Genomic DNA, 13,884 nt, shown 5'->3' on the forward strand with positions numbered 1-13,884 from the left:
CACTTATGAGTGGCTTGCACCGTGCAGTGAACCCTCTGTATTTACTTTCATGCAGTCTTCTCTTTATGATAGATTTGGATATTGATACGCCGACCTCCGGGAGAGTGTTGGTCACTTGGTTGGCTGTTGTGAAGGGGTTTCTCTTCACCATGGAGATTATTCTGCGATCATCCACCACTGTTGTCTTCCGTGGGCGCCCAGGTCTTTTTGCATTGATGAGATCACCAGTGCTTTCTTTCCTTCTCAGGATGTACCAAACTGTACATTTTGCCACTCCTAATACTGTAGCAATTTCTCGGATGGGTTTTTTCTCTGTTTTCACAGCTTAAGAATGGCTTGTTTCACCTTCATGGAGAGCACTTTTGACCGCATGTTTACTTCATAGGAAAACCTTCCAAATGCAAGCACCACACCTCAAATCAACTCCAGGCCTTTTATCTGCTTAGTTGAGAATGACATAATGAAGGGATTGCCCACACCTGTCCATGAAATAGCCTTGGAGTCAATTGTCCAATTACTTTTGGTCCCTTTAAAAAACAGGGTGGCACAGGTTAAGGAGCTGAAACTCCTAAACTCTTCATCCAATTTTAATATGGATACCCTCAAATGAAAGCTGAAAGTCTGAACTTCAACTGCATCTGAATTGTTTTGTTTAAAATTAAATTGTGGTAATGTCTATAACCAAAATGAGAAAAATGTTGTCTCTGTCCAAATATATATGGACCTAACTGTATGTAGCTGATTCCCAGTACACACGTGTGCGTGCTGATAAGGAAAAATTGAGGACTCTTTCCAACAGGCAATTGCGTAAGGTTAAAAGAGCAGCTGCAAAAATGCCTTGTCATAGCAGCAGACAAGTTTTTGAAGCTGTTGGTGCCTCCAACGTCCCCAGAACAACAAGATGCAGGGTCCTTCAGAGGTTTGCAGCTGTGCGTAAGCCATCCTGTCGACCACCTCTATCCACTGCACACAAGCAGAAACGGCTCCAGTGGGCCAAACGATACATGAAGACTGACTTCCAAACTGTTTTGTTCACCGATGAGTGCCGTGCAACGCTCGATGGTCCAGATGGATGGAGTGGAGGATGGCTGGTTGATGGACACCGCATGAAAACACGGCTAAGGCGTCAACAAGGAGGAGGTGGAGTAATGTTTTGGGCTGGAATCATGGGGAGAGAGATTGTCGGCCCCTTTATGATCCCTGAAGGGGTAAAGATGAACTCCATAATCTATGTGGAGTTTCTAAAACAACACTTCCTGCCATGGTTCAAGAGGAAGAATCGTGCTTTCCGCAGCAAGATCATTTTCATGCATGATAATGCACCGTCTCATGCTGCAAAAAACACATCTGCATCTCTGGCTGCTATGGGCATAAAAGAGAACAACCTTATGATGTGGCCACCATCTTCCCCTGACCTCAACCCCATTGAGAACCTCTGGAGTATCATCAAAAGGAGTGTCTATGATGGCGGGAGGCAGTTCACATCTAAGCAACAGCTCTGGGAGGGTATTCTGTCCACATGCAAAACAATTGAAGCAGAAACCATCCAAAAACTGACAAATTCAATGGACAAGAGAGTTCAGAAGCTTCTTTCGAACAAGGGGTCCTATGTGCAAATGTAACATCACCTAGAATAAAGTTTTCACTTGAAAACCGTTTGATTTCATTTTGTAATAAGCTGATAATGCTTACAACTTCACAATTGACTATTTTTTGTTCAAAATAAAAAAAAAGGTTGAAAACTCTGCTGTGCATAATAATTTGGAACATGCATTTTGAGTGTTTATTTTTTTTTAAAAGATACTGTTTTCATAGGCAGTTTGTTCCAAAACATTGCAATTATACTAGAATAGTAGATGACTGGAAAATAACAATGACGACTGGAAAATAACAATGACTGCAATTCAGATAGGTAATTTAGAGAAAATATGAGGAAATATTATTTGCATAATAATTTGGAACACAGTGTAGAAAGGCTAGATCCAAGTACCGTAATAAGAAGTGCTTACTCGGCAGATATACCCAAAAGAGACAGATACCTAGTGTGAGGTCCTGACTCCTGTTGTGACTAACTGCGGTTGAAATAACTGCAGCTTCTGGATACTTAGCTGCAGTTATACTTTGCTGCAGGACACGTGCTTGCCCCAATATGTGATATGACGGATTTCATCAAACAAGGTATAATTTTAACCCCTTCACGCTGCAGCCCTTTTTCGATTTTTTGCGTTTCTGTTTTTTGCTCCCCCTCTTCTTCTGATCGCTATAGCCTTGTTATTTTTCTCTCAAAATGGCCATGTGAGGGCTTGTTTTTTGGTTGGCGAGTTGTACTTTTGAACAACACCATTGCTTTTACCATATCGGACACTAAACTTCAGGAGGGCAAATTTCCAACGGATGAGAGAGGATCTTGGTGCAATTAACTGGGACGATATCCTGAGACACAAAAATACACAAAGAAAATGGGAGACGTTTATTAGCATCCTGGATAGGACCTGTGCACAGTATATACCGTATGGGAATAAACATACTAGAAATAGGAGGAAACCAATATGGCTAAATAGAGCTGTAAGGGGCGCAATAAGGGAAAAAAAGAAAGCATTTAGAGGATTAAAGGAAGTAGGTAGTGAGGAGGCATTAAATAAATACAGAAAATTAAATAAATTCTGTAAAAAGCAAATCAAGGCAGCAAAGATTGAGACAGAGAGACTCATTGCCAGAGAGAGTAAAAATAATCCCAAATATTCTTTAACTATATAAATAGTAAGAAACTAAAAAATGATAGTGTTGGCCCCCTTAAAAATATTCTGCGTGAAATGGTGGATGAGGATGAGGAAAAAGCCAATATGCTAAATGACTTTTTTTCATCAGTATTTACAAAAGAAAATCCCATGGCAGACAAAATGACTAGTGATAAAAATTCCCCATTAAATGTCACCTGCTTAACCCAGCAGGAAGTACGGCGGCGTCTAAAAATCACTAAAATTGACAAATCTCCGGGCCCGGATGGGATACACCTCCGAGTACTGCAGGAACTAAGTACCGTCATTGATAGACCATTATTTTTAATCTTTAAAGACTCCATAATAACAGGGTCTGTACCACAGGACTGGCGTATAGCAAATGTGGTGCCAATATTCAAAAAAGGGGCAAAAACTGAACTCGGTAATTATAGGTCAGTAAGCTTAACCTCTACTGTGGGTAAAATCCTGGAGGGCATTCTAAGGGATGCTATGCTGGAGTATCTGAAGAGGAATAACCTCATGACCCAGTATCAGCACGGGTTTACTAGGGACCGTTCATGTCAGACTAATTTGATCAGCTTCTATGAAGAGGTAAGTTCCGGACTGGACCAAGGGAACCCAGTGGACGTAGTGTATATGGACTTTTCCAAAGCTTTTGATACGGTGCCACACAAAAGGTTGTTACATAAAATGAGAGTAATGGGGATAGGGGAAAATATGTGTAAGTGGGTTGAGAGCTGGCTCAGGGATAGGAAACAAAGGGTGGTTATTAATGGAGCACACTCGGACTGGGTCGCGGTTAGCAGTGGGGTACCACAGGGGTCAGTATTGGGCCCTCTTCTTTTTAACATATTTATTAATGACCTTGTAGGGGGCATTCAGAGTAGAATTTCAATATTTGCAGATGACACTAAACTCTTCAGGGTAATCAATACAGGGGAGGACAATTTTATATTACAGGATGATTTATGTAAACTAGAAGCTTGGGCTGATAAATGGCAAATGAGCTTTAATGGGGATAAATGTAAGGTCATGCACTTGGGTAGAAGTAATAAGATGTATAACTATGTGCTTAATTCTAAAACTCTGGGCAAAACCGTCAATGAAAAAGACCTGGGTGTATGGGTGGATGACAAACTCATATTCAGTGGCCAGTGTCAGGCAGCTGCTACAAAGGCAAATAAAATAATGGGATGTATTAAAAGAGGCATAGATGCTCATGAGGAGAACATAATTTTACCTCTATACAAGTCACTAGTTCGACCACACTTAGAATACTGTGCACAGTTCTGGTCTCCGGTGTATAAGAAAGACATAGCTGAACTGGAGCGGGTGCAGAGAAGAGCGACCAAGGTTATTAGAGGACTGGGGGGTCTGCAATACCAAGATAGGTTATTACACTTGGGGCTATTTAGTTTGGAAAAACGAAGACTAAGGGGTGATCTTATGTTAATGTATAAATATATGAGGGGACAGTACAAAGACCTTTCTGATGATCTTTTTAATCACAGACATGAGACAGGGACAAGGGGGCATCCTCTACGTCTGGAGGAAAGAAGGTTTAAGCATAATAACAGACGCGGATTCTTTACTGTAAGAGCAGTGAGACTATGGAACTCTCTGCCGTATGATGTTGTAATGAGTGATTCATTACTTAAATTTAAGAGGGGACTGGATGCCTTTCTGGAAAAGTATAATGTTACAGGGTATATACACTAGATTCCTTGATAAGGCATTGATCCAGGGAACTAGTCTGATTGGCGTATGTGGAGTCGGGAAGGAATTTTTTTTCCCCATGGTGGAGTTACTCTTTGCCACATGGGTTTTTTTTTGCCTTCCTCTGGATCAACATGTTAGGGCATGTTAGGTTAGGCTATGGGTTGAACTAGATGGACTTACAGTCTTCCTTCAACCTTAATAACTATGTAACTATGTAACTATGTGTACTGGAAAACGGAAGAAAAATTCCAAGTGAAGTGAAATGGCAAAGAAGGTGCAATTCCACAACGGTGTTTTGGATTTTTTTAACCATGTTCACCAAAAGCTAAAACTGACCAGCCATTACGATTCCCCAGATCATTACGAGTTTATAGATACCAAACATGTATATGTTTTTTTTGTTTAAATGGTGATCTGGGGCTGGGTGAGAGCTTATTTCTTGTGCCAAGCTGACATTTCTAATGATACCATTTTGTTGTTGGATATGATGTAAATGAAAAACGTAATTCTGGTGTTTTTAAATTTTTTAGCTACGCCGTTTCCGGATTCCGTTTCGAATTCTTTTTATAGCTTGATAGATCGGGAGATTCTGAACGCGGCGATACCAAATATGTGTACATTTTATTTATTTTTTTAAATATTTTTACAAACGTAAGCAGATCTATGTTCACACAGGATGTTTTTGCTGCGTTTTTTTCCTGCAGCAAAACCTGATCATCTTGGCAGTAAAGAAGATGCGCCAAAAATGCAGGTTTAGGTGCGTTTTTTGTGGCGTTTTTGGTGCGTTTTTTTTCCTCTTTGTGCATGCCAATAAAGTTGAGTGCACACAGAGAAAAAAAAAACAACTTCCTGTAGACATAATGAATAGATAGAATGAATAGATAGATTGATAGAATAGAATAGATACATTACCTGCGGTATCCTCTTCCCCAGCATTTTCCCACGGTATAGAGGTAATGTCAGGTCAGGCAGTGAGGGAGCGCAGGCTCGGTAACGTCACTGCTCGTTACTGAGCCTGCGCCCACAATGGCTCATTCATTCCTCAGTCGTTTACAGCCGGGAGAGGTCGCATTAGCAGAGCTCCCAGTTGTAAGCTTTATCTCCCCCAGATACAGCGCGGGACACTCCATATATCAGACTACGACAGATCAGGGAGTATACCTTTGCTTTTTTATTTTATTTTTATTACAGAAGATAGAGGGCTTCACTTTGGAATGGCAGAACAATAAAAATATGGTCAAAACTGTGTGTTTTATTTCATTTTTCATTAAAATACTTTTTTGTGCATGTGTGTTTTTATTTACCCCTTTAATTACTATAGGATTAGTAAAGGATAGGTGTCTTATTGACGCCTCTCCATTACTAAGCCGGCTTAATTGTCACCTTACAATAGCAAGGTAACATCAACCCCTCATTACCCCGCTTGCCACCGCTACAGGGCAAGTGGGAAGAGCCAGGCAAAGCACCAGAATTGGCACAATAGAAGCGCCTTTTCTGGGCAGCTGCGGGCTGCTATTTTTAGGCTGGGGGGGCCTATATCCATGGCCCCTTACCAGCCTGAGAGTACCAGCCCCCAGCTGTGAGCTTTAGCAAGGCTGGTTGTCAAAAATGGGGGGACTCCACGCTGTTTTTTTTATTTTTTTTTATTAGTCACACTTCAGGCGCGATCACATTAAATGCCGCTGTCAGATTGACAGAGGCATTTAACGGGTTAACAGCCGCGGGTGGACCTTGATTCCCCCTGCGGCTGTTAGGGGCACATGTCAGCTGTTCAAAACAACTGACATGTACTGGGAAAGATGTGGGCTCAGAGCCGTAGCCCACATCAAAGGAAGGCAATATAAGGAAGAGAGAAAAAAGCACTAATGCAAAATATACCCACTACACCTAAAAATAAAAAAATATATATATATATATATATAAACTTTATTGGCACATGATACAACAAATAACATAAAACATAATTAAAAACAAATGTGGATACAACCGGTTACTCAGCATCCTGGAAAAACAATTGTTATTATGTGCGGTTGATTTGACAATTGTTTTTCCAGGATGCTGAGTGGTTGTATCCACATTTGTTTTTAATTATGTTTTATGTTATTTGTTGTATCATGTGCTAATAAAAGTTTATATATACATTTTTTATTTTTAGGTGTAGTGTGCATATTTTGCAGTACTGCTTTTTTCTCTCTTTCTTATATTGATTGCCTTTACTATGGGCTTTCCACCTCCCATATTTACAGTTGCTATAGTTGTGCACCTGGATTATTCTATTTTCACATCAAACGGAGGGACACAACATAAGCTGTACATATACGGCGCATGTCGCGAAGGGGTTAATCAGTGTAACAGCGCCAAACTGACACTGTCTGAGTTACTGTGCACAATCCTGCTGACAGATTCCCTTTAAGGGCATAAAAATTTAATTTGAAAAGTGCAACATTTTCAAAATTTTGGTGAAATTTCAGTTTTTTTCACAAATAAACGCAAGTCATATCAAATAAATTTTACCACTATCATGAAGCACAATATGTTACGAGAAAACAATCGGTGGGATCCGTTGAAGCATTGCAGAGTTATTACATCTTAAAGGGACAGTGGTCAGAATTGTAAAATTTGGCCTGGTCATGAAGGTGAAAACAGGCTGGGAGTGAAGGGGTTAATGACCAAGCCAAATTTCAGAAATGCCATCAGTGTCACGTTATGTGGTAATCACTCTGGAACAGTGACTCTGACTTTTTCCGTGACGCATTGTACTTTATTTTTGTGGTACACTTAGGTCAATTTTTTTGCGTTAATTTGTGAAAATATTGCAATTTTGGCTGAAAATAAATAAAACACTATTTGAAAACTTTCAGTTTTATATCCTTAAACCAGTTAGTCATACTGTACAATATAAATAATAAATAACATTTCCCATATGTCTACATTACAGCAGCATCATTTTTCAAACATTTTATTAGGATGTTAGGGGGATTAAAAGTTTAGCAGCATTTCCTAATTTTTTTCATGAACTTTCGAAAACTTGTTTCTTTGGGGGACCTATTAAGATTTAAATCCCCTTTGAGGGGCCTATAAATTAGAAAATCTCTAAAAGTGGTACCATTTTAAAAACCGCACCCCTAAAATGATTCAATACTGCTGTCACTAGATTTTGTAACCCTTCAGGTACTAATGCAAAGTGGAATGAAAAAAAAATTGCCTCTAAAATGTTCCTTTAGCCTCAATTTTTTTTCACTTTTACAAGGGATAGACAATAAAATGGACAGCAAAATTTGTTACCAAGTTTCTTCTGATTGAGCTGATATGATTAGAAATCTCTCTTTGGACAAACGGCAAAGCTCATAAGGGAAGAAGCGCCATTTACATTTTGGAACACAAATTTGGCTGAAAGACTGAGGTGACCATGTCGCATTTGCAGGGTCCCTAAGATGCCTAAATAGCAGAACCCCCCACCCTACAACCAAGTAACCTCATTTTGGAAACTACACCCACAAGGATTTTATCCAGGCGTATGATGAGCATTTTTAAACCACAGGTGCTGCACAAAATTTGATAATATTAGGTCGCCGTATTGAAAACTCTCATTTTCTTTAATCGTTTAATAGCGCCTGTTTACAAAGGCAGACGCAGTTAATGATGCACACCAAAAAATCTGTACTACATTGTTCAGTGCACATAGGCTGCCATTGCTCATTAGTGCGACATCTGGTGCACACAGAACAGTGTGCTGCCGAGAGTGATCTTCTGTGCAGCACAAAAGATTGTTTCACAAGATGAGCAAAACGCTTGTTCATCAGGTGACCACCAGCCTGTTTACACAGCAAGATTATCTTGAAAGGAGAGTATTTAGGGAGGCTCAATCACGATAATCTCGCATTGTAAATGGACACTAAGGGTACTGTCACACTCTGCAACTTTCCAACGATCACGACCAGCGATACGACCTGGCCGTGATCGTTGGAAAGTCGTGTGGTCGCTGGAGAGCTGTCACACAGACCGCTCTCCAGCGACCAACGATGACGAAGGCCCCGGGTAACCAGGGTAAACATCGGGTTACTAAGCGCAGGGCCACGCTTAGTAACCCGATGTTTACTCTGGTTACCATCGTAAAAGTTAAAAAAAACAAACAGTACATACTCACATTCCGGTGTCCGTCAGGTCCCTTGCAGTCAGCTTCCCGCTCTGACTGAGTGCCGCCGTAAAGTGAAAGCAGATCACAGCGGTGACGTCACCGCTCTGCTCTTACATTCCGGCCGGCAGTCAGTCAGTGTGGGAAGCGGACGGCTAGGGACCTGACGACACCGGAATGTGAGTATGTACGGTTTGTTTTTTTTTACTTTTACGATGGTCACCAGGGTAAACATCGGGTTACTAAGCGCGGCCCTGCGCTTAGTAACCCGATGTTTACCCTGGTTACAAGCGAACGCATCGTTGGATCGGTGTCACACACACCGATCCAACGATGACAGCGGGAGATCCAGCGACGAAAGAAAGTTCCAAACGATCTGCTACGACGTACGATTCTCAGCAGGGTCCCTGATCGCTGCTGCGTGTCAGACAGCGATATCGTATGGATATCGCTGGAACGTCACGGATCGTACCGTCGTAGCGACAAAAGTGCCACTGTGTGACAGTACCCTTAGTGTGCACCGCCTAAGAATTAGACAGTACTGAAACGTGCTCCTCTGTGTCATTGCTTACTCACCTATGGGAAGATCCCCAACAGTTGCTCTTCAAAAATTACTGGCTAATGTTGGAGTTGACAAGTAAACTACTCTGCTATAATTACCCCCCCCCCCCCCCAAAAAAAAAAAAAAAAAGTCATGACACAGCCAAATAATGTTTTAACAATAAGCATAATCCAAATCTTGTATTTAGCATTGGAAAATGTGTACATTCTAATAGAAATGCTGTCGCTCAGCTCTGTAACCCTCCGCAGTCATTACTGTTCATAAATGTCTTGTATGGTGGATATATGGAGGGACCTCTTTAGTGCATTAATACTTGTTGGTTCCCAGGCATAAAAATAAACTACTGTCTTCTCCTCTGTCAGAAGAAAGCCGTTATCACTGAACCGTCCCGCAATGTCCCAGACATCCAGCCAAACAAAAGCAGCTGGAGTGGAGCTGATCAGTGTGAACGCGTAGGCAGAGTCAGCCATAGAAATAGACACCTGGATTTAAAAAAAAATAAAAAAAAAAAATACAAATTTACTTAAATTCAAAATTGACAATTTAAATTTTGTCTGGCTTGGTAAATTGTTCTAGAGAAGGATATTAAGTAGCCATTAATATAATCATTATTTTGTTATTATTACATTATTATTAACATTGAGAATCATTGATACGATCCTAATGGGATTGAGTTCAGTCTGACAAAAAGTGACGTACAGCTAGAATCGTTTCTGAAAAGGTTTCATGAGAAATGTGACCCACAAGGTGTAAATGTGGGCGCTTAGTATTTTTTTCCCTTTAGGCTTTGCTCACACAATATAGGTTTTGGTGCAATGGTTTTTACTTTTTGTACTAAAAACATTGTATTCCTTTTTAATCTACGGGGAAAAAAATCATCATTTGTGACTCAATATTTTCCCATTTAACAGGACATTAAAGTGTAGCTATACTGCAGGAGCCTATACTAGAATTATTGTTCTAAATAATTAGCAATTTTACTGACACAAAGGAGCAGAGCGATCTCTTGGTTTTCATCTCCAGCTCTATGGAATATCATAAGATGCTACAGTCCTGCTCCCACACTAGAGATGGAAGCCCAGAAGACTACACGGATCGTGGCTGGGCTGTGCTGCTATAAAGTTCAAAATGACTAAGGAAAGATTAAGTAAAAACTATTATAGTGCAGTCTCCTGCAAACATTTTTCTTTGTAAAAACAACGAAACCATTCCTTCACGAATCTGTTACGAGAGGTTATAAAAAGCTCGAAGAAAACATGGCTTTTAGACATTTGTATAGCATTTTTTTTTTCATTTGTAATACGCATTTCTGAAATCCTATACCGAAAGATAAACGGCAAAACAATCCTTTTTTTTAAAACAAACAAAAAGCCAATGAATACCACTTTCTAGACTTGCAAAATGTTGGTGTTTTAGAAAACTATTTATAAAGTGTAAGTGCACTTTTAGGTAACTTTTCAGAATAAGCTGTCTTGTGTACAGTACGTGATGAACAACATTATTTCGTGCCATTGTATCCTGTGTCTTTAGCGCTTATTGCCTCTGCACTCTTTTTGCCTGTTTCCCTGTCGTTTCTCCCCTCCCTATACAGTTCTATGGGCAGCAGATGTAATTTCATCATTTGTTGCAGACAGATTTGTAGACAGATTTGAGCCGTTTTTGAGAGTCAATGATCAGTGCAGGAGAGGCAAAGTCACTAATTAGTGGGAAAAGACATTTCTCTAATAAGATATCTTCTACAGTTTCTTATCTTCACTTGCACTGTTCATGTATGAAAAAATTAAACTGCAGTTACCATTTAACTAGTACTTACAGTAATATTTGATTTCAGAAGTCCTTGTGCCTCCTTCAGGGAGCTTAAAAAATACCAGTTTTCTGAGCCGAAAAGGTGTCCATTGTTTAACAGATAAAAGACGACCACGCTCTTCTGCCTGGTAGTGTTTCCACATCTCCTGAGCAGTTCTGTTATGGACTCTTTGTAGATTACTCCAGAACTCATTGCATTTAATACAAACTCATTTGTCACCTTTTCACACACTGGTGCTAGAGAGTCCCAATTGTAGACTTTAATCTGAAAGTATAAAATTACAGTATTTAAACTTAACATCAACATTAAATACTTAACTAACTATTGCAGACCCCTCATTATATCTCCTTAAGCAGCCTGGCAGGATGAAAACAACCCACTCGTATGTCTTAGGGCTCGCTCACACCAACCCATACATCAGACAAGTGCCATCTGATTTTTTATCTGACAGCACTTGGACCAATGTTAGGATGCTTTCACACTGTATTCAGGCACAGAGTGCAGTTCGATTTCCTCTGCCGCAGACAATGGAGAAATGTTATTCTCCATCTTCACCTCACAGTGTATACAGCCGCCCAGACATTGTTCTGAGAGCTGTACCATTTTCTTTCACCCTAAATATCCTCCCAATTAAGAATGTTCGCAAATTCTCAATAGGGTTTAGGTCAGATAAGGAAGGAGCCATGTCATTCTTTCATCTTTAAGTCCTTGCCCTGCATAAAAACTACTGTTTGATGAAAGCGTCTTCTTAAAAATGGCAGTAAGTTTGGGTGTTTTGAGCCCATCTTCAAGCCAAAAAGGTCCAACTAGCTCATCTTTTACAATCCCAGCCCATAGTACACCATAGCCACCTTACTGGTGTTTGAGTCGAAGTAGAGGTCTTTGTCTGTTACTGATCCAGCCACAGACCCACCATCTGGTCTGTCAAGAGTCACTATCATCTCATCAATCTATAAAACCTTTGAGAAATCTACAGTGGGGCAAAAAAGTATTTAGTCAGTCAGCAATAGTGCAAGTTCCACCACTTAAAAAGATGAGAGGCGTCTGTAATTTACATCATAGGTAGACCTCAACTATGGGAGACAAACTGAGAAAGAAAAAATCCAGAAAATCACATTGTCTGTTTTTTTATCATTTTATTTGCATATTATGGTGGAAAATAAGTATTTGGTCAGAAACAAACAATCAAGATTTCTGGCTCTCACAGACCTGTAACTTCTTAAGAGTCTCCTCTTTCCTCCACTCATTACCTGTAGTAATGGCACCTGTTTAAACTTGTTATCAGTATAAAAAGACACCTGTGCACACCCTCAAACAGTCTGACTCCAAACTCCACTATGGTGAAGACCAAAGAGCTGTCAAAGGACACCAGAAACAAAATTGTAGCCCTGCACCAGGCTGGGAAGACTGAATCTGCAATAGCCAACCAGCTTGGAGTGAAGAAATCAACAGTGGGAGCAATAATTAGAAAATGGAAGACATTCAAGACCACTGATAATCTCCCTCGATCTGGGGCTCCACGCAAAATCCCACCCCGTGGGGTCAGAATGATCACAAGAACGGTGAGCAAAAATCCCAGAACCACGCGGGGGGACCTAGTGAATGAACTGCAGAGAGCTGGGACCAATGTAACAAGGCCTACCATAAGTAACACACTACGCCACCATGGACTCAGATCCTGCAGTGCCAGACGTGTCCCACTGCTTAAGCCAGTACATGTCCGGGCCCGTCTGAAGTTTGCTAGAGAGCATTTGGATGATCCAGAGGAGTTTTGGGAGAATGTCCTATGGTCTGATGAAACCAAACTGGAACTGTTTGGTAGAAACACAACTTGTCGTGTTTGGAGGAAAAAGAATACTGAGTTGCATCCATCAAACACCATACCTACTGTAAAGCATGGTGGTGGAAACATCATGCTTTGGGGCTGTTTCTCTGCAAAGGGGCCAGGACGACTGATCCGGGTACATGAAAGAATGAATGGGGCCATGTATCGTGAGATTTTGAGTGCAAACCTCCTTCCATCAGCAAGGGCATTGAAGAAGAAACGTGGCTGGGTCTTTCAACATGACAATGATCCAAAGCACACCGCCAGGGCTACGAAGGAGTGGCTTCGTAAGAAGCATTTCAAGGTCCTGGAGTGGCCTAGCCAGTCTCCAGATCTCAACCCTATAGAAAACCTTTGGCGGGAGTTGAAAGTCCGTGTTGCCAAGCGAAAAGCCAAAAACATCACTGCTCTAGAGGAGATCTGCATGGAGGAATGGGCCAACATACCAACAACAGTGTGTGGCAACCTTGTGAAGACTTACAGAAAACGTTTGACCTCTGTCATTGCCAACAAAGGATATATTACAAAGTATTGAGATGAAATTTTGTTTCTGACCAAATACTTATTTTCCACCATAATATGCAAATAAAATGATAAAAAAACAGACAATGTGATTTTCTGGATTTTTTTTTCTCAGTTTGTCTCCCATAGTTGAGGTCTACCTATGATGTAAATTACAGACGCCTCTCATCTTTTTAAGTGGTGGAACTTGCACTATTGCTGAATGACTAAATACTTTTTTGCCCCACTGTATCTTCAGATATTTCTTGGCCCAGTCTATATGTTTCAACTTATATGTCTTGCTCAGTGGTGGTCAGGTTTCACCACTGAGGATAAAGGGTTCCTGGTCACTTCTCATTTGATTCTTCTCAAATCTTTTGCAGTTAATGCGTGTCTTTTTTTTCCGCAAAACATTTTTTTTACCCTATTGACTATTTGCAACAAAACTTTTGATGGATCTGAGAGCACACCCCAATTTCTTACCAATTTCACAACTGATGCATCCCTCTGTAAGACTTGTAACAATTTTTGAAGTTTCAGAGTCCATTAAATATCTTTTTTGGCCCACTTTGAGTAAAACAAGCTGAATAATAA

At 40.5% G+C, this 13,884-nt stretch overlaps 1 protein-coding gene across 2 annotated transcripts in view; it reads right to left on the bottom strand.

Annotated features, from left to right (window-relative positions):
- Positions 1 to 9,303: 9,303 nt before the first annotated feature.
- The window catches only part of MANBA (mannosidase beta), a 78,917-nt gene continuing 74,336 nt past the window's right edge, over positions 9,304 to 13,884 (bottom strand). For both annotated transcript variants that reach the window (XM_077278031.1, XM_077278039.1), the window contains exons 16-17: positions 10,971 to 11,228; positions 9,304 to 9,639 (exon numbers count right to left, since the gene is read on the bottom strand). In XM_077278031.1, coding sequence (XP_077134146.1) covers positions 9,409 to 9,639; positions 10,971 to 11,228 — 489 coding nt within the window. In that variant the 3' untranslated portion in view covers positions 9,304 to 9,408. The remainder of the gene's footprint in view (positions 9,640 to 10,970; positions 11,229 to 13,884) is intronic.

The sequence above is a fragment of the Ranitomeya variabilis genome, chromosome 1 (genome assembly GCF_051348905.1).
Source record: "Ranitomeya variabilis isolate aRanVar5 chromosome 1, aRanVar5.hap1, whole genome shotgun sequence".
NCBI lineage: Eukaryota > Metazoa > Chordata > Amphibia > Anura > Dendrobatidae > Ranitomeya > Ranitomeya variabilis.